This window comes from Sphaeramia orbicularis, chromosome 5, assembly GCF_902148855.1.
Source record: "Sphaeramia orbicularis chromosome 5, fSphaOr1.1, whole genome shotgun sequence".
NCBI lineage: Eukaryota > Metazoa > Chordata > Actinopteri > Kurtiformes > Apogonidae > Sphaeramia > Sphaeramia orbicularis.
The window spans coordinates 32,208,552-32,235,742 of NC_043961.1; the positions used below are offsets into that span (position 1 = coordinate 32,208,552).

The 27,191-nt window shown below is 38.4% G+C and overlaps 1 protein-coding gene across 1 annotated transcript in view; it reads right to left on the bottom strand.

Annotated features, from left to right (window-relative positions):
- Positions 1–259: 259 nt before the first annotated feature.
- LOC115419391 (sodium- and chloride-dependent GABA transporter 2-like) overlaps positions 260–27,191 on the bottom strand; it is a 33,336-nt gene continuing 6,404 nt past the window's right edge. The window contains exons 4-15 of the mRNA XM_030134133.1: positions 26,494–26,634; positions 25,728–25,815; positions 24,251–24,383; positions 21,070–21,204; positions 20,840–20,943; positions 20,533–20,657; positions 18,559–18,671; positions 18,311–18,448; positions 18,048–18,150; positions 15,629–15,729; positions 14,888–15,058; positions 260–1,433 (exon numbers count right to left, since the gene is read on the bottom strand). Coding sequence (XP_029989993.1) covers positions 1,287–1,433; positions 14,888–15,058; positions 15,629–15,729; positions 18,048–18,150; positions 18,311–18,448; positions 18,559–18,671; positions 20,533–20,657; positions 20,840–20,943; positions 21,070–21,204; positions 24,251–24,383; positions 25,728–25,815; positions 26,494–26,634 — 1,499 coding nt within the window. The 3' untranslated portion in view covers positions 260–1,286. The remainder of the gene's footprint in view (positions 1,434–14,887; positions 15,059–15,628; positions 15,730–18,047; positions 18,151–18,310; positions 18,449–18,558; positions 18,672–20,532; positions 20,658–20,839; positions 20,944–21,069; positions 21,205–24,250; positions 24,384–25,727; positions 25,816–26,493; positions 26,635–27,191) is intronic.

Genomic DNA, 27,191 nt, shown 5'->3' on the forward strand with positions numbered 1-27,191 from the left:
ACAGATATTTCACTTGTTTTGGGTATGTTTTTCCTCAAATTTAGAGTTTGTATCTTGTTTTAAGACACCCCTTTTTCACAGTGAAAATATTTAGAAGAATGTGAACTACAGCATCCCTGGTTTTATTCCCTGTCTGGTCATTCCCCTTCTGTTACTGTCTTAGGCTCAAAAATGGCCAAAAATTGAAAATAAAATGTGGTGTAGAAATAAAATAAAAAATGATTCAGCAAAACATTTAACAAATGGTAATTTTTTTTTTATTTGACCAACATTTCTGATACAAAGTCCTTATTGAATTAACTGACAAACTAGATTTTTTTGTCATTTATTTAGAGGGAACAGTGGAAACAAAAACACAATTAAAGTTCTTCAGTATAATAGTGTGAAAGACTGTAAAAAATTAAAAATTATCTTATCTTATCTGTGTCTTAAAGTGCTGGTTAAAATCTTTGAAGTGCTTCAACTTGCATGAAAATTAAGTTTTTTGATGAAAACTAACAGTACTGCTCAAACTGAGTACCCTCAAAATTCAGTCTCACTTTGGTAGCTTATACATATAATCTTGGCAGTACTAAGTAGAGCAACCATTTATTAACTTCAACTGAGGCTTAAACCCTCAGAACCATATCAGTGCATTCAGAAAATAGTACAAAAATACACTACTATATCTGTTGTACTGCTCAATCAGAGGACCATCTCTGCAACACTTGTATCTGGTATACTGCAAATGTTAAGACTTGTAGAAAATCACATAACTAAGAAAAATGAAATAATTGTGGTGATTGGTGTTGAGCTAACAAACAAAAAGATGCAATTATAATAATAGCATTCAGTTTATGTGTCTAAATAAAGGTAAGAGCAAGTAAATAAGTAAAGCTACAAGGGCCTTTTTGGAAAATCTACAATTGATTCAGTTTAAATATAAAAAAAGAAAATACATTATTACTCCTAAAACATCCAGCATTGCATGAATATGTCTTAAGCTGCCTTTCCCTTTAAAGTTTTTGTTCATTTTTATTCAGCTTCATAATAAGATGATCTGTGGTGATATTATAAAGGATGGCATCTCTCGAACCTGAAACACGAAAACCTTGAATTAACCTTATAGTAGCTAATAAAAATTTGTTTCACCTGAACAGCTTTTAAAACTTTACAGTTCTCCTCAACAATGTATCTTATCAAAAAGCACAATCCAGAGTAGAGCTACAAGTCTTAAAAGGGTGCACCATAGAGCAAAACTGTACAAAAACCGGCAGTAGAAAAACATCCTAAAAATGCTGAGGTTCTCACACTTGCATCTCCATCTCAGCTCCACCACTTCCTTTGTAGCCGTTGGCAGCAGGAGCAATGGTAGTGTCTGGGTTTAAAGGACACTGCTCTGGTTGCTTTGTGCTGTGTGGCTTCAATTCAGGGCGGCAAAGCTGTTTGAGGTTCTGAGGAGACAGTTTGGAAGATGGCAAGTTAGTTTGCAATTTAACTATATGGTGACATATGACTTTAGTGCCTGTTTGTGAACCCTAGGGTTTTCAGTTAAGAGGACATTATCTCTACAAACACAGTATCCGATGGTACTGCATCACAATAATAAAATAATTTAAAGGGAGGAAGAGATGAAGTGGCTAAAAACGACGACGATGCAACATAGTGGACACTGTGAACGGTGACTCACTCCGTAGATATAAACAATTCATTCCAAGATAAACAAAACCATTCTCATTTTTGTGATATTTCTTTGCTGAAAATATTATAAATATTATATTCCAAGTCTGCAAATACCTATGGAAGTGTATTGCATTCACATAAAAAAAATTTAAATCGGCTCAGATAGATAAAGAGTCTGTCCACTGTCCCATTGACTCAGAAAAACAGAGCCAAATTTGTTTTCATAATTATTTTATTTTGGTAATTACGAGATAATTATCTTGTTAATTCAGAAAAACAAAGCTTTTTTTATATAATTTTTTTTTCTTGTAATTATGAGAAAATGATCTTGTTAATTCACAAAAACAGAGCTAATTTTTATTTTTTCATGTGAATGCAATATGCTTCCATAAATACCTGCTCCAAAGTAAATGAATTTAAAAAAAAAACTACAGGGTGTCCCATAAGTCTCCATACATAGGAGACATAATACATATGGTTCTAACATGTATTTCTTTATATTTCTTCTTTATAGTTCTTCAGCAGTGGAGGACATGCATTGAAATGTGTTCCCGACAAAATGGCAGTCATATAGAGCATATTATATAAATAAAAATGGTTTATGTCAAGAAACGTTTATTTTTCCTATGTATGGAGACTTATGGGACACCCTGTATATAAATCTCCATCACTCTTCAACTATTCCAACACTACTTTGTAACACAGTGTACTAAAAATATTCTAAAAACAAAAGGTTCCAGTCTTTGGGTGTACACACATCACAGCTGTGGAATTACACTTTGTGAAAACTGTTGGCTCCGTAACCATAACTATAACCATCAGATGAAGTCTTTAAGATCCATCCATCCTTTTTCTTTAAGAGGGGCGTGAGGGTGCCACAGCTGATCCCAGCTACCTATGGGTGATGTCGGGGTGTACCCTGGACATGTCGACAGTTTATTGCAAGGCACCTCATTAAGATCCACAATCTGGTAAATTACAATGCCAACTAATATAATGTATAATACCTTGGCAAATAATGAACTTTATCCAGGAGAATAGAACTGTACAGTTTTCATGGAGATAATGTGCAACTGTAGAATTATGTGCATCAAACACCTTTAAAGAACATTTTGTCACATCTTTAATCCATAAGGACCCGGTGTGACATTTGTGGTAGTTCCCAAATGAATTTTTCCTCTATATTTAACCTTCCTTAAGTGGTTTATCACCATTTATTATAGTATTATCTTCTGTATTTTGTGGGGGGGGTTTCAGCGAAAATCAGGAATTTTCCAACATTTAATTTACTAATCATGTATATGTTTATATAAGCTCAGAGTAAAGTTGAGGATTATTATATCAAAAAAAGATTAAACTAAAGAAAAAGTGACTTTTTCAGTCCAATATATCATTAACTGAACATAAACCCAGTGTCTCCATCCACTGTCATTGATCCAACTCCAAGGGTTTTACTGGTGAATTAATGTTGTGGAAGATGACAGTGTTTCCACGTTCACTATGGAGCCTCTGAACGTCCAAATGGGTCATATCTGATGACCATGAAAAGATGAAAAACTGTATTTTACAAAGTACCAAGTTTTAATGTTGGGGGAAACCAGAGCACTCAGAAGAAACCCACATGGCTCACAGAGAGAATAGGCAAACTCGGCACAGAATGGCTCTGGTCCAACTGAAGAGTTGAGTCTACGGTCCCCTCTTCACTTAATTTGTTTTACATTTTTGCTGGATTTGCACTTGGCGTTGATACTACTCCAGCATTTTAACCTTTCAAATATGGAGACTTAAGGTAAGATAAGTTGGAAATACAGGGCTACACTGAAGATGAGGCCAGACAAAAATGCAAATGATGCAGATGCTAAAATTCACAGTGATTGGAATTTTAGTAGTAACTATGTGTCCATCCTTGATCTGTCACTCAGAAGAAAACAAGACACAACCGTTGACTGTTGATTCGATTCATTGGTTTGTAAACTGTGATTGTAAAGCCTTGAGATGCATGACACAGCCATCATCATGTAGTTTTAGTGGAAACACCAAAACACCAACCACATCTACTAACAGTGTCATTGTCAAGTTGTTCTGGTTTGTTTGATTTTTTTTTTCGCCGTTTGCCCCAACTTGGAAAAAGGCGCAAACGTCTGGAGGAGGTTTGGGCAACTGGACTTCATTCAAAAGATTCCCAGGACAACTTTTTCCTCTTTTTTTTCTCTTTTATTAAAGTTCAGAGGCACAGGTCGTTTAGATGCACATACACCGAATGCCGTAATGGTCTTTAATCTTTAGGTGGAAAACCTTTAACAATAAACAACACAAAACAAACAATTAATTGACCAATAAGTACAAAATGCTATAAATACAAAATTACCATTATATAGAAAAATAGATATTTACATATAGATAAAATACAATACAAAAATTGTGTAATTTAAATTGATTAACAAGAAATATATAATATATAATATATTTAACACATCTGAATAAATAGAATAAGCAGAAACAAAAAATCCAATTACACTCAATTAACAGTATTTAGACCCAACAAAGTCTCTACTTTAACTATAATTAACTGACATAATTACACAACTGAAACCCTGTACCCAGGCAATTTACATTTAAAATACATGATCATATTTAATATAAACCACAAATAACCCTACTGATGAACAAAAGACCACCCACCGCTGCAGTTACACACAGGCAGCTTTAAGTTTAACCCTTTAAACCCCATTTGCGCTCCGGTGTGCTCACACACAACAGCACATTAATGTGAGACTATCATTAGGATTAAATAATCACAGTTCTAGTGCAGCACATAAACTAAACATTTTATAAATAGTCTCACCGGCTGCCCCTCCGCAGTTTCCAAACGTCTGTTGCTCAGCAGTCTGAAGTTTGCTTAGGAGCCGCAGCAGCGTCTGCTTCACCCTTTTATCAGTTGCTGCTGCTGTCTCATTGGAGACACCTGTAGCCTTTCAGCAGTGTGCATGACGACACAGCGCACAGCTGAGCCCAATGTGGTCCTGATTGAACTGATCTGTGCTGTGGCCTCTGAATCTCACACTTTCTTTCCTTTTCTCCATGTTTTTCCCATAGTGAATTAAAACCAGTTTGACTTTACAGTCATAATAAACGTCATTAAGTAATTTCAACTACTTAATAAATGTTTACACACTAAGACATGTTTGGTAGGTTGATTTAATGTAACTCAGGTGAGTTACATTAAAATTCCCCCTGTACAGTTTTAAACTATAGAGACCAAAACTATGACATGCACCAGGCTGTTAACCTGTTTATCTCAGCTGTAAAGTTGCACATTTTAACATGGAGGCCTGTGGAAATTGACTTGCTTTTGGAACCAGCCCCCCAGTGGACATTCACTTTAAATAAAATATTGATCTTGCGCTTCGTTTGTATCACAACCCTGTCTGTTCTGCTCTCTCTCTCTCTCTCTCTCTCTCTCTCTCTCTCTCAGTCACACCTCCTCATCACCTAACTCTGCTCACCTGTGAGCTCAGCTGGACCTCATTAGGCCGGGCCTATATATTCACCCCTCTGTCCTCTGTTCAGTTGCCAGATTGTTCTCTACCTTCATGTGTGGCTATCCAGTGTTTATTCCTGCCTGATTCTTGATCCTGATCCTGACCATTTCTGACCTGCCCCGCCTGCCGCCTGGATATTCACCTGCCTGCCTGTCCGACCACGTCTCTCTGTCTGATCCCCGGATGACCGACCTGCCTTCCGTCCCTGACCATGTCTCCTGTCTTTGCCCCTTTGGCTTCGTCTGGCTTTTCTGTTTACCAACCCTCCGCCCGTCCCCAACTCACCTGCTGCCTGCTCCTTGTCTGTTGCTTGTTCACAGGAATAAAGACTACTCATACTGAGCCCTGAATCTGCACTTGGGTCCTCTCTTGTACTTGTTTCAATACAATCTGGCCACTATGGACCCAGCAGACGCTGGTTGCTTCCGTCAGGTGCTGGTTAACCAGGGCGCTCTGGTGGACCAACATGACCGCACTCTCCAGGAGATATTGGACTTCTTAAAGACCCTCTCCGGGGATGTGGTCCAGATTGCGGATCAAGTCTTCAATCCCGCGACTGCTCCGGCTCAGGTCTTGGCTACGGACTCAGCCCCGGCCCCTGTTCCAGGTCAGTTCTCTGGCCCTGCCACAGAGCCTAGGGTAGGGGAACCAGAGCGTTACTCCCAGGATCCTGAGGGATGTAACTCTTTCCTAACTAACTGTTCCATCCTGTTTACTCTGCAACCCAACACATTTGCTTCTGAAGCAGCTAAGGTGGCTTTCACCATAAACCACCTGACAGGCAGAGCCCGGCTGTGGGGAACTGCAGAGTGGGAGAGGGGTACACCCGCCTGCTCCTCCTTTCAGGCTTTTTTGGATGAGCTGTGTAAGGTGTTTGGACCCGTGTCCCAGGGTCCTGATCCCACCGGAGGACTAATGGACTTAAAGCAGGGGAGTCGCTCAGTTGCTGACTATGCCCTAGACTTTCGTACCCGGGCCCGGCTCAGCTCCTGGAACGCCAACACCCAGTATGACGCCTTCCTCAACGGGTTGGCATCCCACATCAAACGCCATCTGGTTTCGTTCGACCTGCCCCCCTCTCTCGATGGCCTCATTGAATTAACAACGAGACTGGACAGACGCATGCAAGTGTGGAGAGGGGAGCAATGTCAAGGGAGGACCAATCGCTACTCACCCGCTCGCCTTCATGGGTCATCTGCCACCCCCAACCTGATCTCGGAACCCTCAGCCACAGAGGGGGTAGAACTCATGCAGGTGGGGCACACCAGTCTGACTCCGGAGGAATGGGAGTGTTGACGCCGTGGGAACCTCTGTTTGTACTGTGGTCAGGCTGGACATTTCATCTCCGGATGTCCAGTAAAAGAGGAGGGCTCAGCAGCTAAGAGGGGCATCCTGCTGAGATGGTCCCTGATATCTGCCCCTGACTCCCGGCCTCTGCTCCACGTTCAGCTCCTGTTGGCAGGAGGTCTCTCACCCTCACTGCCTTCATTGACTCTGTGGCGGATGTCAACCTGATTGACAAGGATCTCATCAGGCAGATGGGCATTGACCTGATTCCTCTGTCCCACCCTGTGTCAGCCCGTGCGCTGGATGGACATCTTCTGGGAACTGTCAGTCATTGGACTAAGCCCATCCAGATGCTATTGTCTGGAGACCACCATGAGACCATCCAGTTCCACATCCTGAAGTCACCTGACCCTCCATTAATTCTTGGTTATCCCCGGCTCCGACGTCATAATCCTCATATAACGTGTTTCCACTGCGTGGTATTGGCTCGACTCGACTTGGCTCAGCCTTTTTGTTTCCATTACGAAAAAGGACCTGGAATCTGGTACCTGGTACTAGTTTTTTGGAATCACCTCCACCGAGGTTCCAAGCAGGCCCGGACTGGCTAATCGGGAGGACCAGGACAATTCCCGGTGGGCCGGTATAATATTTAGGCTGCGAGGGCCGGAGTTCACTTTCAATATATATTTAAAAAAAATTTTGGGGGGGGGGGGGGTCAGTCATAGCACTGGATTGATCACGTAAACTACAACCGCTGTTCCTGGGCTGCCACCCCCTCTACTAGCAAGCAGATGCAGACACACCGTGACCTGACGTAACATGTCCTTGCATACGGTTAGTAGCTCTGTACTGTAGCTGTGGAGCATATACGATCTGTGCTCTGTAGGCTGTCGATGGTCAGCTGAGTTTACTGTTTGAAATATGGATAATAGAAAGAGCAAGGGTGGCGCAGAGAAGCAAGAATTAAAAAGAGGAAAGCTCTTGAAGCAAACACAGCCAAATGTGCCAAAATCTGCAACTTTTTCACAAAAACTACCTCCCGGTTGGAAACAACTAATGAGGACGATGAAACGGGTAAACCACCTTTCAAGCTAGTTAATTATCGAGTCACTGAATTGTGTGGCATTGTGGCGTGTAACATAACATTATGCAATTCAAATAATAGTATGATGTGATGCCCCATAACTGGGAAACTTTGTCTTGTAGCTCCTCAGAGTCAGAAAGCAGATCCAGCAGCAGACACCAGCCATGAGCCCACAAGTCCAGAGTGGGCAGGTAGGACTGCTCAGAGAGGGAAGATTATTAGAATAAATAGACTACAATGAAGAGTATGGTGTAGGTCTGTTCAATATGAAAGGTGCTCTGAGATGCTAAATGATTCAGCACTACATGAATGAAACTGACACGAAGGCTTTGCAAAATAGAAGATTTGTGCTGAGAATTCTGACCATTTTTAAAATGTGTTTTAGTGTCAGAAGCAAAGCCAGGAGCCAATAGTGATAAGGGGATTGTTCCTGTCAAGATGGAAGGAAAAGGTGAGCTGTTGGAACAGACTGTGTGAACAAGCATTAGTTCCAGTAAAACCACTTTCTATACCCAAACCATGGTACTTGCCTATTATTTTTTATTTTTAAAAGTGAGACAATAAATACACAAAGCCCACAATTAAAAGCCAATAGCATAAAGTAATATTAAATAAGCCTGTATATTTTGCCAATGTAAATATCTTAATTGGTTAAGTAAGTCAAAATGTCTGTAGATATTTTTTATTGTGATACAGGTGCAGGCGAGTCTAGAGAAACTGGAGGAAGAGTGAAAGGGAGAGCAGAGTCTACTGATGACAGAGGAGCAGCTCAGCAGCACAATCCTGAACCACTAGGTACAAAGGAGACAGATGAAGAGGAGTCTGCTGTTAGCTTTGATTACTTTGCTCGCCCTTAGTCACAGGATATACATACATTTTTTCCTTATCATCCTCGTCAAACCCCTAATATCACTATATCATAAGTTTTCAATAGCAAAGATGGAACAAACCGCAAGTAAGTTGTGATGAAAATCTTTTGTTGCAGAGGATACAAAAATGATAGAGTTATTAGAAAGTGCAGCAAGCTTTATTTTTTTTAAATTATTTTTTTATTTAATATTTTTATATATTCTTTTATTTCACTTCAAACATTTTAAAGGTTTGAAAAATGTTAACACTTATAAGAACAAAAATATAGATTCTGTTATTGTTGTGTTGTGAGGAATAATAATGTTGGAGATGTCGATGTGCACTCACTGTTGAAATAAATCCACATTGTGAAGGAACCTTTACTTGCGCTGAATTGGAAATATTTTAGAAAATAAAATTAATTACAAGCCTTTGCAGAACAATGTGTAGACCTAAGATGTAAGGTTATAATTCCATGAATTTAATAATAATTGGTCGTGATCTAAAGTGGGCCAGTCTGAGGTATGAAACTCCAGGGCTGAAAATGAGTCTCAGTCCGGCCCTGGTTCCAAGCGATACTAAACCGTGACGTAGGACACTGCAGATCACTGATTGCTCAGACAGTTTTCTCTGTGACCCGCCGTTTTACAAAAAACAGATGTGGAAGTGGACAGTAAATACAGCAGTATATTAGTCCACATGATAACAGCCCAAAACTACACCATGGTCGGTCGAGGAGATTCAGTCTTTGGTGGCTGACGTAAAAATTCAGATGAAACAACATGCAACGAGCGAGTTTTCAGCAACTCTCTGAACAGACAACACAGAAATAACGTGCCGCATCACTATGACGTCCAGGCACTGTAAAGTCAGTAGTATCCTGTAATGGAAACGGTCTCCAGGAATACAGAGTCGAGCCGAGCCGAGCCCAGTCGAGCTAGCTCCACGTACTGAAAAAGCGGCAATATAGACTGGTCCATGGAGTCCATTCTGGGATGGAGCCCTGCCTGTAAATCCATCTTTCTCCAGCAGAACTGTGGTCTGAATCCCCCATTCAGATCCTGTTCTGCTATAGATTTGTCCCAGGTTCCGTCTGAATACCATGACTTCCAGGAGGTACTCAGAAAGGCCAGGTACACGTCGCTACCCCCCCATCGTCCGTATGACTGTGCCATTGATCTCCTGCCTGGCACAATTCCTCATAAGGGACACCTTAATTCTCTGTCGGCTCCTGAGAGGGAGGCTATGGAGACTTATATAAACGATGCCTTGGCCGCAGGCATTATTCGGCCGTCCTCAGCAGGATTTTTCTTTGTCGATAAGAAAGACAAGACCCTCAGACCTTGTATTGATTCCCAGGGATTAAATGACATCACTGTTAAGAACCGTTACCCTCTCCCCCTCATTTCCTCAGCGTTTGAGCTGCTGCAGGGGGCCACCATCTTTACTAAATTGGATCTCCATAACGCTTACCATCTGGTACAGATCCATGAGGGGGGTGAGTGGAAGACAGCTTTTAATACTCCCACTGGTCACTACGAGTACCTAGTGATGCCATTCGGTTTAACCAATGCCCCCACAGTGTTTCAGGCGCTTATCAATGATGTCCTTAGGGACATGCTGAATAAATTCGTGTTTGTGTACCTTGACGACATTCTGATTTTTTCTCAGTCTACGCAGGAGCACGTTCATCACGTCCAGGCTGTGCTGCAGCTCCTTCTTGAGAATTCCATTTGTGAAAGCCGCGAAATGTGAGTTTCACGCCACGTCAGTGTCATTCCTGGGTTACGTCGTGGGGCAGAACCGGATGGAGATGGATCCAGCTAAAGTTTCAGCTGTCACCTCCTTGCCCATCCCTGAGTCCAGAAAACAGCTGCAGGGATTCCTGGGGTTCACCAACTTTTATTGGAGGTTCATTTGGGGTTATAGCACCATGGCTGTCCCTCTCACTGCCCTCACATCCTCCAAGGTCCTGTTCCATTGGTGAACAGCTGCTGATAAAGCCTTTAGACATCTAAAGGACCGCTTCAGCTCTGCACCGATTTTACGGGTTCCTGACCCAGAGAGACAGTTTGTAGTGGCGATGAATGCCTCTGATGTGGGGGTGGGTGCTGTACTCTCACAACAGGTAGCTGATGATCAGAAAATGCATACTTGTGCTTTCTTTTCCAGGTGGCTATCATCAGCAGAGAGAAACTATGACATTGGCAATTGTGAACTGCTGGCTGTGAAGTTAGCGCTGGAGGAGTGGCGGCACTGGCTGGAAGGGACCAATGTTCCATTTCTGGTTTGGACAGACCATAAAACTTGGAATATATCCGTACAGCCAAGAGGCTCAACACCAGCCAAGCCCACTGGTCATTGTTCTTCACCCGTTTTAACTTCTCTTTTTCTTACCAGCCAGGTTGCAGGAATGTCAAGCCAGATGCCCTGTCCCGTCAGTTCCTAGTCGGGGAAGAGAACAGTGACCAGCCAGACCCCATCCTCCCAGTTTCACACCAGATCACAGTCCTCACCTGGGAGGTGGAAGAACGAGTTAAAGCCGCCCTGGAGGATCAGCCGGGTCCCAGTGCCTGTCCCCATGACCGCCTATTCATTCCTCAGGAATTAAGGTCAGATGTGTTACAATAGATTCCTGGTTCTGAACTTACTTGTCACCCAGGTATTCAATGAACCACAGGGGTGTTGCAGTGGTGGTTGTGGTGGCCATCCCTGGTGGAAGACACAACCGAGTTTGTCAACGCATGTCCGGTCTACAGTCAGCACAAGACTCCTCGTCACTCTCCAGCCGGTCACCTTCAGCCACTACCCATACCCCATCGACCTTGGTCACATATCTCATTAGACTTTGTCACCGGGTTACCTCCGTCAGAGGGGAATACGGCCATTTTGACGGTAGTGGACCGATTTAGTAAAATGGTACATTTCATTTCCCTGCCCAAGCTTCCTTCAGCCAAGGAGACTACTGAGGCCATTCTCCTTCATGTGTTTCATTTTCATGGCATCCCTGTGGACGTGGTGTCCGATTGAGGTTCTCAGTTCACCTCTGTATTCTGGCAGGAATTCTGCCGATTGCTTAGTGCCTCGTCCAGCCTGTTATCAGGTTTCCATCCACAGTCCAATGGCCAAGCTGAAAGAATGAATCAGGAGATGGAGACGACCCTCCGCTGCATGGCCTCCAGACACCCTACGACCTGGGCCAAACAGCTGTTGTGGGTGGAATACGCCTATAACACCCTCTCCTGCTCCGCCACTGGACTCACTCCGTTGCAGTGCACTTACGGGTTCCAACCTCCGCTGTTTCCAGCAGTGGAAGAGGAGTCTTTCTGCCCGTCGGTTGAGGCTTTCATGCGCCACTGTCGACAGACATGGACTCAAGCCAGAGCCGCACTTAAGTGAGCGGCGAGCAGGTATTCAACTACTGCCAATTGTCGCCGCTCACAGGCTCTTCATTATCAGGAGGGCCAGAGGGTCTGGTTGTCCACCCGAGACCTGCCTTTAAGGACTGAGGCCAAAAAACTGGCCCCGAAGTTTAATGGTCTGTTCCTCATCAAAAAAGTGATTAATCTGGTGGCCGTCCGGTTGAAGCTTCCTCGTGCTATGCGCATTCACCCCACCTTCCACGTTTCCAGTGTGAAACCAGTTCAGGAAAGTCCTCTGATGCCAGCACCTCCGCCACCACCTCTGCAACGCATGATTGATGGTGCCCCAGCCTTTACTGTAAGTCGTTTGCTATGCTCTCGGCGATGGGGCAGGGGTCTCCAGTACCTGGTGGACTGGGAGGGGTATGGCCCCGAGGAAAGGTCGTGGGTTTCAGCTCGTCAGATCCTGGATGATCAGCTCATCCTGGATTTTCACCGCCTATACCCAGATCAGCCATCTAACAACCAGCGCTGCACCGTTGACAATAGTGTGATTTCTCCTCCTTCTATGCTCCTGAATCACCAGCTGTGGAGGAGAGTTCTTCGGAGGAAGAGGAGGAGGGGTCAAGATCAGAAGAGGAAATCCTGTCCGAAGAATACTGAGTACTGAGCCCCGGTAAACCAACCAGCCCTTGTCCGACCACGTCTCTCTGCCTGATCCCCGGATGACCGACCTGCCTTCCGTCCCTGACCACGTCTCCTGTGTTCACCCCTTTGGCTTTGTCAGGCTTTTCTGGTTACCGACCCTCCGCCCGTCCCCAACTCACCTGCTGCCTGCTCCTTGTCTGTTGCTTGTTAGCCTGTGAATAAAGACTACTCATACTGAGCCCTGAATCTACACTTGGGTCCTCTGTTGTACTTGTTTCAGTTTGAATTGCAACCCATTCTAAGCCACTGACCTCTTCTGCTAACTTATTCTTTAAACTAAATTTACTTAATATTTTTTATATTAATATCCACCAAATTTGTATTTTTATGTATAAAATTCAGCATAATCAAAGTACCTTGCTTGAGCATTTCATTTTGTATTTTGCAACCAATGCTGCAGTTCATAGGCACAATACTCGTCAAAATCAACATTTTCATTTGCCTAAATGTGTCACATCAAGAGCTTAGTTTTGTATTAACTATAGAGGGTGTAAATTGTGGAGCCAATTTTCACATGTTCTTGGAAATAGTACATCAGTGATATCCTTTAAGAACTATATAAGGAAATCAATTATGATATCACATTGAATATATATATATATATATATATATATATATATATATATATATATATATATATATATATATATATATATATATTTATTATTATTATTATTATTATTATTAATAATATTACATATTATTATTTATTTATTTATAAATTGAGTTTATGTTGTCTTTTTTTTATGAATTCTGAATGTGTATGGATTATGGAAGTCTCATAACTTTTATAATGTGTATGTATATATAAGGTGGAAGCTTTAAAATAAGCCATTTTAAGCTTTGTGCCTCTCCCTGCACCTTTACTGTTTTATTATGTCTTTGATCAATGCTATGTGCAAAATAAATCAATAAAATCAATATTACTGCAGATTTTGGCATCTGTATTTACATCATGTTTCAGTCATATAAGCATTACAGTCGATAAACACGTTATCTAATTAGCAACAGAAATAAGACTTTAATATGTTTGATTGACAGTGTAACACATTGCATTGCGGCAAAATTTAATTGAAATTTTACACTTTACATCACAGTCCACTTTATTAAAAAATGCCTTTTAAATTACTTGATGTGTCTTAATTACTAGGGTTCGTCTCATATGTCTTGTGTATGTGTATGTGTATGTAACAGACTTGCATATGTATGTGTGGGGAACACTCAATATGTACCTGGGCGTGGAATTTTAATGCCTAAAGGCACAAACACAGCTGAACACAGAGTCAAATCCCCTTATCTCTCACATTTTTAAGTGTTATTAATGTCAGATTGAGCAGCTGCATGTCATTGATCAGCATGTTTCTCAACTGGGCCTCTTTGACATATTACTGTTCTTTTGGGTATGTCACTGTGTAGCGTGTAAAGAATGCAGCGGTGTCTCTGATCTCTATAAATGAGCAACGTCTTGTTTTTCACCGTATTTACACAAACGTTACACAAGTTCAAAAAGGGACATAAATGCATTAACTGTTTTTTGTGTTTGTTTTCCCCTTAACTTATTAAGGTTATTAATTTTTACAGTGCCTCAAAATAACATAAAAATTATTTATCTGTGATTTTATGATATTACATTAGAACAAGAATGAATAATGTATCTTGTGTAATGTGTAAATATCTGAATGTTAAAATATTTTGTTATAACAAAAAAAATCTTGTTATAAAGTGAAAATGTCTCTATATTGCGTTATAAGGGGATAGTAAGCTGAAAATATGTTTTTATAATGTAAAAAAATATATTATCTTCATTTCACTTAATTTCTAACAAAATTTTGCAATAACATAAAAAATCTTGTGAAGTGTAAATGTCTTATTATAATGTGATCATATCTTATTAAAACATAGAATATCTTGTCCTAGTGTGAAAATATTTTGCTACATGAAAATATCTAGTTAAAACATGACAAAAAAACCTTGTTATAAAGTGAAATTGCCTCATTTAGTGTGCGCATATTTTGTTATAATATGCTGTTCTGTTATAACATGAAAATATCTTCTTATATCAAAACATATCTTCTTGTTTTAATTTGAAAATATGTATATTTAATATGTATAACATCACAATATCTTGCAATATGAAAATGAAAAAATGTAGGTATAAAGTGCAAATGTCTTGTTCACTGTGATATAGGTCCTTTAGTATTTTCCTGGCCTGGTAATGATATGCTTCAATGCATTTCTTTATGTAATCATAACAAATACATGTTGCATCTAGATTGTCAAATACAGAATAACATTTTTGACTCACAAATAAATCAACACATACTGACAAAATTAGCATATCAATATTGCTCCATTACAATAGAATTAAAGCGTATTAAACACAGTTTCCATACCTGCAACACTGTCCCTTTCATCTGTGTCACTCTGTAAATGATCCACAGAGGAACCAGGAGAACGCAGAAGAGTCCGAGAAACCAGCCCAAAGCGTAGGCCCACGTCGGGTACACATAGGTTTTATTAAACTTCAGAGCCTTGTATCTCACCACTGAACAGATGAAAGTACCCTGACAAAGAAGAAAAAAAAGGCTGAAACCACAATTTGAACAGAATCTAAAACTGAAAACTGTTGTTTAAAAATTTCACATTTTGGAGAATATGTTTTTATTTTTCCCTATGCATTCATTTGTACATTCATTAATTTTTTTTTTTTTAAATTCAGAGGCTGTTTGAGATGGAAAATGATTGATACAGAGACAATCAGTGAGACAATATTAAACAAATGAACAAGAAAATAGCACTTGTTTTAATAATCAATATGTTGATGTCTTAGGTTTCGTTAATCACTTAGATAAACACCCCTCCCCATCAGTGTCTGATCTGTAAAATATACCTCCTAAATAACAAAGACAAGGGTGACTCCAAATTGTATCTTCATTAGCTTTCCTTTTTCTTCTTTGAGAAATAATATTAGAGACAGAACAACTTAATAACATATACGTTTAGTGTTAGGACTTAAACCTTGGAATTTTTCACATAGCCTTATTGTTCTATTTCTGTCAAAATTCACTTTGTTTTAGTACCTTCAAAATAGGCCAAAGTACTTGCTCTTCAACTCTGTTGCAAATTCCACTCACCATACAAACAGTGGGGGTTATGTAAATCCAGCAGATCTTCATTATTGGCCATGGACGATAGCCGATCATGTCCTCAATGTTGTCATAGAGTCGATCTGCGCCTGGTTATAAAACAGCATATAAAACCGGTTTAACTCAGCATTTGGAGACTGTAAAAGGCTCTCTGTACAGTCAGAAAAGGCAGTAGTCAGAGAGCTTTGGTTTGATACTTAGATACACACTTTGATATACAGTATATTTTTATATCAATGAGGGATGACGATTAAAATTCCAACCAAGACCTGCTGTAGAGTTTAGCAAATTGAATCCACTGTGTCTGTCATACATTCAGCTGCACAAAACATAATTCAACAATCACTCTAACAGCTGTTTCTAACCTTTATTTATGAGACTCACATGGTTTCAAACCTAAAATCACAGACTGAAGTGATTGTAGATACTCCTTACATAGCTCATATTACTTTAGTGCATTCATATCTGCACCTCTGCCTCCACCCTGTGGTGCTATGTCTGTTGTCTCACAACATGTTCTGTTGTCACTCTAATTCCCATGTTTTCTATTATATTCAGCTTCCATCACTCCTGTTTAAGCTCATTTAATCTTGATGGACGTCAGCTCCTCTTGAAGAGGAATGTTCGTTTTCAGTGGCCTCTTTCTTTGAATGCGACTAAATACAATAGATCTATAGTACCAAAAGGCGTCCACTCCACAAAAAATGTCTCTCACGCTGTCCACATGTCACAATGGATTTAAACTACTTCAGAGAGGTTTGGAGTTAGGGTGAGAAAATATTTGATATGGCCAAGTGGTCATCAAGTGCCTTTTTATAGTAGATTAAAAGCTGTAACACAGACATTAACAATAGATACTCTCAAAGTACTCTGAGTGATTTCTTCTTTCAATTATTGTTTTTTTTATGTTCCATGTGGTATGTTATGAACATCCTCAATTATTATGTTTTCTGTTTGTTCAGGTCTTGTTAAAATCTGTTTCCCAATTTAGGCCGTGGCATCATTTGACACTATAGATCACACTGTGTTTCTTTTAATGTTATATACTCTGAATGAATGATGCACTCACACACATCTAGTCCTGGCTGTTGACACTGTCAGTTATCGGCACAGCCCATATCTTCTCCTTTCCTTACTTATTTATTTTCATTTACTATGAAATTTTAGCTTCACTGCACAGTTTGACATTGCCTTGACCTTGGCTGGTTTCACATTTATCTGCTGATAAAGAAAAGTTTAACTGTGCCACACTTTCTGGACTGCGTCTACAAACATCTCTGAAAACAAGTTGATATGGGAGCTCTTGCTGTTGAACAATTGACACTTTTTACTTCACATGTACGTACATACAGCACTGCTCCTTTTAATGGCTATTTTAGATTATTTATTAGAATATTTCTATGCTATCTTTTAAACAATTTTTTAGTCCGGTAATGTTTGCACTTCATTATTGAAATACTTTTTAAACCACTGCTGCTTTTTTCATTCATTCATCTTCTGAACCTGCTTTATCCTCACTAGGGTAGTAGGGGGTGCTGGAGCCTATCCCTGCTACTTATGGGTGAAGGCGGGGTACACCCTGGATGAGTCGCCACTTCATCCCAGGGCTGACATATAGAGACCAACAACCAATCACCCTCACATTCACACCTAGGGGCAATTTTAGGTTGACCATTTAACCTATTACTGCATGTCTTTGGATGGCAGGAGGGAGCCAAAGTACCCAGAGAGAACCCATGCAAATATGGGGAGAACATGCAAACTCCACACAGAAAGGTCCCTGGTTGGAATCGAACCCAGGACCTTCTTGTTGTGAGGTAGCTGCTTTTTTATTACTACTAATGTTCACTGTTTTAACTACACACTGGTCCTGGGAAAGACATTTTTGTTACTCTGTGTGTATTCAGTATAGATATGGATGGAATGCCAAATGAAGACAGTTGAACTTGAAATGTAATTCATTTGATGTGAATTTGCAGCCTTCAGATCACATATCCTGGACTTGTCAGTGCACAAGACTAATCATCTTTGGTCTAGTGATAACACTAAAATGAACACTGTGACATGACTAGATGATACCCATAGGCATATGTTTACATATGTTCTGTGTTTTCCGGTGGAGACAAGGAATAAATATAGCAGACCTTTCCCTCAGAGCTTCAGATTTTTTTTTTTTTAACAAATTCCTCCAAGGCTAAATGAGTCTGAATATGAATCTACTATGTGATTCAGACCTTTCCTGAAAAAAAGCACCAAATAATTCATAATTAAGTGCAATTTTTTATGTTTCAAGTGTCTCTAAATATATAACTCATCACTTATAAGAGACTGTTTAATAAATTTGGACATTCTTAAAGTGGTAAGCCACAAAATGTATGTTTTTGATAAAATAATTATAAAAACATACCATATATCCATCCAATTGCAATTGACTGACACACTGAAAGAAGGAGGAGATTGTTGCCGCTACAAACATAATGATCAAAAAGTTGGAGAAAGTATAAGCCTCCCTGCAAGAAGACACAGAGTAGACTGTTAGTACATGACAGTTTATTACATGTTTGTTTGTATGTAATTCAATTTAGATCAAACATGAAGTGTGTTTCTTGACCCAATAAAGTAAAAAAAAAATTAATTGATCAGTGACTAAACAGAGCACAAAGCTCTCACCTCTGTGACGAGAAGAAGGCCAAGGAAGAAGCAAATGGAGCAAAGACAAAGAAGCAGCAGCTCTCGACGATATGCTCTTCGAAAAACTGTGGGGAACATGTCTGTCACTGAGGTCATGAGACACTCCAGACTGACAAACTGACAGAGACACAGACAATGAGCAAAATGCAAACACACACCCCAAACCTAAAACCAACTCTCTCAGCTACAAACAGAGTCTGCCATGGGATTCACTGTTTTCACCTCACCTGTGTATCCGCACCCAAGAGGATGACCATGATGAAGAAGCAAATGGCCCACAGCTGAGGTAAAGGCATCATGGCCACGGCTCGTGGATACGCGATAAATGCCAAACCAGGTCCTGTATGTAAAACATAAAAAGTCATTTGGATCCTATTAGTGTGAGAAGTTGTTTAAGAGTGTGTAAATCTCTAACACTAGAAACACCAGGAGTCACTATATACATAAAACCATCAAATGGGTCCAATTAACTGATGCACAACTAGTAGTCCATAAAAATGTAAATAGGTCTCATGACTAAGGAATGGTTCAAGTCACAACATAAGTTTGTTTGATCACCACATGTCTGAATTTCTATTAAAGTATCTTTAAGAATGTAACTCTACCAGATACTCATGTGTGTAAATATTGCTAGATTTGTAGTTGTAGCTGTAGTTTCTATAATTATTTTAACTTTTTTTAGATCCTGTAAAGACAGTCAGTTTCATCCTGCCTGCACTATATTGTATGGACAGCAAAATGACAATAAAGATTGATTTGATGACTAATACGTTTGCATGTAACTAAGTCCAAATATGACTAATATGACAGTAAAATGGGCACTAGAGGGAAAAAAGTTGTGCTCTGTCTGTTAGATTTGACTTAGATTGGTTTATTGTTCTTATTTTTTGTTGTTTTTAAATTGTACAGCTTTTTTTTTTTTTTTTTAATGTATTCTTACATTTTATTCTTTTATTTAGGTTTTATTTATTCTTCTGTGCAGCACTTTGGTCCACTGCAGTTGTTTTAAAGTGCTTTACAAATGAAGATGGATTTGATTGGATTAGATAACACCCTAACAGTGAATGAAAATCACTGCATTACTATTATTTCTATTTCTATTCTACTTAGAAGTATAAATGCTGTTTTTTAATCTGGATTTATTTGACTATGTTTAACAATAGGGAATGTACACACACTTTTAGGAAAAGTCAAAAACAGTGGAGCTTTAACATTTTATTTTTACAAAGTAACGCTCAACTGAAAAACAGACACTGGTAAATTTGATCTGTTGGTGGTTCCATTGATTACAAAAAAAAAAAAAAAAGGATATGGGATCTAATTTTTCTAGTTTAAAATGCACAACAATGATTTAACAATATCAGAACGACTAGAAATATGTTATAGGCACCATTTATGGAACATGTAATACTTGTTTCAAACAGTAGGTGATGGTATTGACAATATTGGCCAGGCCTGACCCACAACCCCTGTAATACCTCTTTGTACCACTAGAGTAGGTAGTGACCCATTGTGGTCTACAGTTTGCACTAGTTGTAACCTAGCTGTACCTTCACCATGTTCAGTCTAACCTCTTCATTCATGAAGTCCAGATAGCACAAACAGAAGGCATAACCATGGTTGAAACCTTTCACCAAATATGACAACTTTCAGAGTCAAAGAAAAGAACTGATAAAAGTAGAAGCAAAAGGAGAGGATTTCCCTCACTGTACACAAGAAGTTTGATGCCAAAATCATGACTTCTCTTTTCTTTTGCTTTGGTGAGTTGCAGATGAAGAAACACCTCATATTATTATTATTATTATTATCATTATTATTAAGTTGCTTAAAGAATTATTATTTTTCCTAAAGTAACAATTTGTTCATGTGTAGTTCAGACCAAACCCTGATGGCTCTGACCTTCTGTCCAACCATTGTGAAAAACATTCCAAATGGAGTTGATTTATGGTTGTCCTTGCTAAACACTGAGCTATGTAAGCTGTAATAAAAACCATGGGGCACCACTGAACCCTATTTTTTGCATCCCAAAATTACAAATAGCTCCTTTAGGTTAAAAAAACACATACATTATCAGGAAGTGATTTAATGAAGAAAACAATAATCCAGGAGTTTTGTTTGTACTAGAGTTCAACAGATGCAGCATGGACCAATATAAAGATTATAGAGCTGTATTTAATGCAGTGGTCCCAAAATGTTCTTACCTGAAGCAGCCACTTCAGATATTGGCAGGCCTTGTTCATAAGACATGAAGCCCAAAACAGAAAAGATAGCGAAACCTGCTACAAAGCTGGAGCCTCCGTTCACCAAACATAGAACAAAAGTATCCCTGAAGAAGAAAAACAACATCAAGTGTCTGCCAAATGTATGATATTAAATCTGAAATGATAGCTAAATAAAGGCTGTCTGTATATTTGAAGGGAAAAGGATTGAGTGTAAAGGATGCTGTTAAACAACAAGCCAAGTGGTGGACTCTTTAGGTTGAAACAATATATAGCAGGGGGCACTTACTTATAACAGTCATTATTGTACTGATTGTAACTGCCAAGAGCTGTCAAAGACCCCTGACAAATCCCAAAAGAGAACAGAACTTGTGCACCTGCATCCATCCAAACCTGAGCAGAAAACATGAACAAGACAGATTAGTAAAAATATCCTGTATTTGTAGTCCTGATGGGTGGTGAATGAGCTGTGAAGCTTTTGTGATTTAAAGCTGTCTTTTGACTCCATGCTTTACTTACTTGAGGGTCCACCAACCTTGTCGGGTCAGGATACAAGTAGAATGCTAATCCATTCATGGCTCCGGGTAAAGTGAGGCCGCGGGCCAAAAGAACGACCAACATGACGTAGGGAAAAGTGGCTGTAAAGTAAACGACCTGTCAACACAAGACAAAACATGTTTGTTGAAGTATGCCATGAATCTCCCGTACGTTTTTACTTTTACAGTTTAAGACCTGGTCACTAAAAAGCATGTAGCAGACGATCACAGTATTTTTATTATTCGGTCTGAACTTTTACACTACAGATTAGGATAGAGTTAGCTACTCGAAACTCTGTTCCATCAGGGTTGACATGTTTTATCATGAGATAAAAGTAATCCCTTCTCTCCTAAACACTATCATCCACCATCTAAATCGTCACCATCATCAAATCCAAATCCAGTGGGAACCAGATACTCTAGAACACAGGTGTCAAACATGCAGCCCAGGGACCAAAACTGGCTTGCCAAAGGTTCCAATCTGGCCCGCGAGATGAATTTACAAAGTGCAAAATGCAAAAATTACCTTGAAGATATTAACAGTCAAGGGCATCAAACTCAAAAATAACAGCATAATAACCTTGAAATAATGACTCCAAATTTTCTTCTTGGTTTAATGTGAGAAAAATCATATGATATTATGCCTCTAAATAACAGCAACACCAATTTTTTCTCTTTGATTTATTGCAAAGAACATTAAACTCTGATATCCTTTAACAATAAAATGTCAATAACCTGAACAAATATGAACAACCTGAAATGTCTAAAGAAAAATAAGTACAATTTTAACAATTTTCTGTCTGTTTTGTGTCTTGGTAGATCTGATCCATAATGCACATGTAGATATCATAAGTTGAGGCAGAATATTGATAAAATTGCACTTCTGAGTTTCTTCAGAAATTTCAGTTTTTCCAGTTATTCACATCTTCTTTGTTTTGGATAGAAATAGTTTCATCATTTAATCTTATTTTTTGCACTAAAAAATTTGGAGTTGTCATTATTTATAGGTTGTTTTGCTATTATTTTACTGGTCTGGCCCGCAGGAGATCAAATTGGGCTGAATATGGCCCCTGAAACAAAATGAATTTGACACCCCTGCTCTAAAACTATTTTGTACATTAGTATAAGGACAAAACCTTACAAAGTTATTATGAATAGATGATGTTTGCCCTTCAAGCACTTAATTTCTTTAATTCTGGAGATTATTTTTTATACATAAACATGTACTTTTTCAATTCAGTTTATGGTGGAAATATGTGTTTACATAAAGCAGGGGTTCTAAAAATTTACCAGCTTTATTAGCCCAGGACCAAAACTTACAAAAATACAGTATATCATGATTTACCATAGCATCTACATTTATAAACTATTACAAAAAAACTTCAAACTATATATTTAGTGTATTTCATTATAATAGTGCTTCACAGCAGTAGTCAAATTGCTTAGTGTAAATAAAATTTATCACCATTAATTTAACTGAGCAAGGGAAGTAGCACCAAAACAAATTGACAAAGATATTGTACAAATCTGTATTTTAGGAATGCTGAATGTGACAAAAAAAAAAAAAAACAGCTATTGATAGATTAGAATTAATGAAATATGTTAGAGCAGTCATTGCTAAACTTTTTCATTTCAAGACCCAAATAATTAAGTTGATGTTTCCTTTGCACCCACATTTACATTTACAGAAAATCACACACAGTAAAGGAACATCATCAACTAAGAAAAAAACAGTAAAATACACAACACAACTGACTGATCACTATAAAATCAAAACCTTATAACATATCCTCTGAAAGTCTCTATTTGTATCTTAATTTTTTTTTTTTTTTTTTTTACATCACTTTCATCTTCCTGCAGCTGTTGCATGTGTTTATGTATTTTTGTGTCTTGCAGTGTTTGACCTTTTACATAATTTTTCTGTTATGTCTTTTATGTCATTTTGACCTTGTGTTGTTTTTTTCTTTTTTGTAATCATCTTTTTATTTTATTTTTTTTTCAGTCAGCACTATCTTATTAGTATTTTACGTCATGTACATAACTTCTATGTATGTCAAGAAAAATAAGCAAAAAACAAAAACACTCATACAGGGGAGCATTGACAGAAATAGTAAAAATATACACAGCAACCCAATATAAAGTTAAAGGGAAATAACAAGTATATTTCACATTCCATTCTTTCTTTTCCATTCTTTTCCCCTGTATACTGTATGTGTGGTTTTTTTTCAATACAATGTTTTCACAACGGTCCATCATACAGTAAGTTTGGTGAGATAAACATTTATAAACTCTGCTGTTGTAACTAAGAAAATGTATTTGCATTTCAAGTAACCATTATATATTTTGCCCTGACAAATGATGACACAGTAGAAACAGCTCTGTGACCCACTTTTGACCCCAACCCTAAGTTTGGGAAAGGCAGTGGTAGAGAATGAGACTGTTGAAGTATCTCTGGTGGATAATTACGTTTGATATGAAAGATCCGATGGTTGTATCAGCTCATAAAACATTGTGCAGGAAAATGTGTCCACTAGCAACTGTCACTCAAAAGGCTGACGCCACAGAGACTGTGCTGGTTATCGTTTTTAACATTCAGCTGCTTGCTGTCAATCACTTTACTGCTGAATGCCGAAAAAGAATGCTGAAGAATGCATCTGTCTGTGCTCATTGTAAAGGTCAACTAGATTTATTACCATCGTGTAACCTTTGTAGAACGGATTTAAGCTGGAATTCAGCCAGCCCAGTTTAGACAATTAACAAGGTTGCTCTGAGTGCTTGGATATTGTCTCAAAAACTTTGTTCTTGCAAGACTACAAGTTAATTGTGATCCCTCAATCAGAGTGTGGTGTTTTATTTGTCTCAGAGTGCTAGTAAATCCATTATAACATATTCATATTTTGGACATAAAAGGACAGACTGCTGAAGAAAAAAGACACATGGGTGTGTCTTAAAATAAGGATTTAAATATACATATAGGATAAGAAAATAAAAATCTGCATCTTGTTCAATCTTTTTTAATTCAGGGAAATACATGTTCTAAATATTCTAAAAAAAAAACCTGTATACCAGTGCTGTGTTTGTCTATTTTCCTATCATTCAGAATCCATTTTCAACTGACATGAAGAATCTTCTTGTGAAAAGATATCCAAAATCTAGTGTTTTACCTTTCCAGTGGATCTCACTCCCTTCCAAACACAGAAGTAGCACAAAATCCAAGCCAGTAAGAGGCAGAGAGCCAGCTCCCACCGCAGGCTACCGATCTGCTCAATGCCCTGAGATATACCCAGAACTCGTCTCCTGCAAAAAGACACAGTGTTACCAAAGCTGGGTCATAAAAGAGTTTGGACACAGAAACAAAGGGGCCTTTGTTTGGGAGTGATTTTGGAGAATGTAAAATAATAAAGCAGATTATTATGAAGAGAAAGTTTGTGACTGATCACATGTTTGTATTATTGCGCCACATTCCTGCAAAGCACACATTTAGGTGAAAATGAGTTACCAATTATTTCAAACATGAGAGTAGCACTGTCACAAAACTAAACATCAAAGTTATACCAGTTTATTCATATCATTCATGTAGACGTCATCATTAGTCTGTTAATAAATGATTTGATTAATTTTCCTGGTTAATATTAACTTTTTTATTATGGTTTATAAAAGATACATGGAAATAGAGGTCAGAGGGAAGAAAAATGATTAATACTAATGAAATAATATGTCTATCTCTGTAGAATCACAGCAAGAGTAAAATACAACAGACTCTGCACATGTACTTATCCAAAGTTATCCACATTTATTATGGGAAAAATAATAAAATCCTGAGGAGCTACAACAAAGTAGAGATTCTTTTCACATTTACAGAGACATGGATCAATTTTGCAAGAGGCAAAAATACACTATAAAGTCAAAACAGTGGTTTCTTTCACTACAACAGTTGTAAATTTGTTGATGATCTATTTAATTTTTCAGATCACAATCAGATTTTTTTTCATATCTATTATACTGAGGTACATAATCTCTTCTTTCAAGCAGCCTATGTCAAAATGGCAGCTGCAAACAGTATCACTTATGAAACAATTTCACATATAAATATAAGAAAACATAAGACAAATAGTAAAAGAAGAATAACAGAGAGGCAAAATACAGGTAAAGAAAGTAAGAATGAGGCAAATAGACCATAACTGGTTTATGTTATAACAGTACATAAATATCTTTACGGGAGTGTTTCAAAAGAAGTCTTGTTTTGAAATTCATTCCGTCCCCATATATCAAGCTCTGAGTTCACCAATCAAAGCGTAATGATACTTTGATTTGGGACCATAAATGTAGAAAAGGTAGGATCAGATGTACAATAAAGCTGACCACAAGAAAACCGACTCAACATAAAGGTGAGCTGGTTTCAGATAAACAAAATCCTAATTGGTCACATAGACGTGTGCTGACAGTTTGACTGATGGTGGGACTAGAGGAGTTCCATTGGATATGGAAACAGGAAACAACACATAAAAGACTTGTGAGCATCTACAAAATAGCAAAGAAAGACGGACACCGCGCTCCCTAATAACTAATGTGCATTAAGATGTAAATTGGCATGCTTGATTTTCATACAACAAGCAGTCAAATTATGTAAATTGTACTTACTCCCAGAATTCTGTTGCAGGTGTTGTTGCATTTGGAGCCGCCGTCCAATTAGACGACATATTTGCTTTATCAAATTCAACACAGGAGTCTAAACAAAGAAAAAACAACAGATATTTTAATTGAACAAATAAGTGTATTAGCATTAGCGTTAAGCATTACAAGACAGATGTACATGTACTCATCAAGTAGAAAATAAGTCATTAATCTACACTGCTTATTAAAATTGCTTCTTGCTATGATTAAAGTCTTCACAGACGACAGCTATGACAGCATCTGAACTACATGGGCAGCTATGTAACTGTTCAACCACTGAAAATTAAACTTTCAATCAGCCACAAAGAAAAGGATTTTTCTGTGAGCTCTCAAACCCATTCCAAGCTCATATAATGTCTCTGTTCTGTTACTTATGTGTGGATTAGTGACAAATAAGATAAAAGATGTGCTACTCAAAATACTGTCAGGTTCATTAACATATGCAACTGTATTCATGCTGCATGTTTTTCAATCAAAAGTGAGTAAGATGCACTTGAAAACGTCAAATCGAGTCAATACAAGAGTGAGAAATATTACACCACATTGAAATTAAGTGAACTTTTGTTTTCATTTACAGTATTTAATTTATTCAATAACATTAGAATAGATTTGTCCCTTTTAAAGTCACTTAAACTATGAGGACAGGGACATTTTTGTGTCATATTACTGACCCAGATAGAGTACAAAACATGATATTCTTATGATCAGTTTCTGCTTTTGTCCACATGTTTACTTGTGTTCCAGGGGTTTTTGCAGCTGGCCCAGGGAACCTCAGCGCTGAATGATGAGAAGAGGTAGAAGAATGCCCACGCCTGGATCACAATGTATGACACAGCTGCGTAGGCGATCACCACCTGGGTAGCATAACCAATCCCTGAGGAGATACATTAATAACAATTCAAGAAAGGGAAATAAACAGCAGGAGAGTTAACAGATGAAATGTCTGCATTCTTGATGTAGGAAATCATATTAAACAGCCAACACCTCAGGGTTGTTGGTTGTTTATGTTACCATTTCACAAGATCTGATAATATTTAACTTTATTTCCAGCTACCTCAATCAGAAAATTCCTTTGAGCAGAGGAGATAACGTTTGCAAAAACAAGAAACGGTTTAACCAATGATGTACTTAAAACTAGATTAGTGGTTGACTCCCAAGATCTTGTTTCATTACTCATGAGAATCCACTGGGCAAAATGAACTGAACAAGAAAAAAAAAGGAAACTAGAAGCTTATGAAGACTATCAGTCCACTTTGCACAATGTTATTAAATGAGCTGTTAGTAACATTTCTACTTTAAAATATTAAAAATTGTTTAAAACTATCATTAGACTGTGCTTACTATGTATGTATGTATGTATGTATGTATGTATGTATTTACCACAAACTGTTTATTGCTTATTACTAGATGTGTTACAGTCAGTTTTAAGCT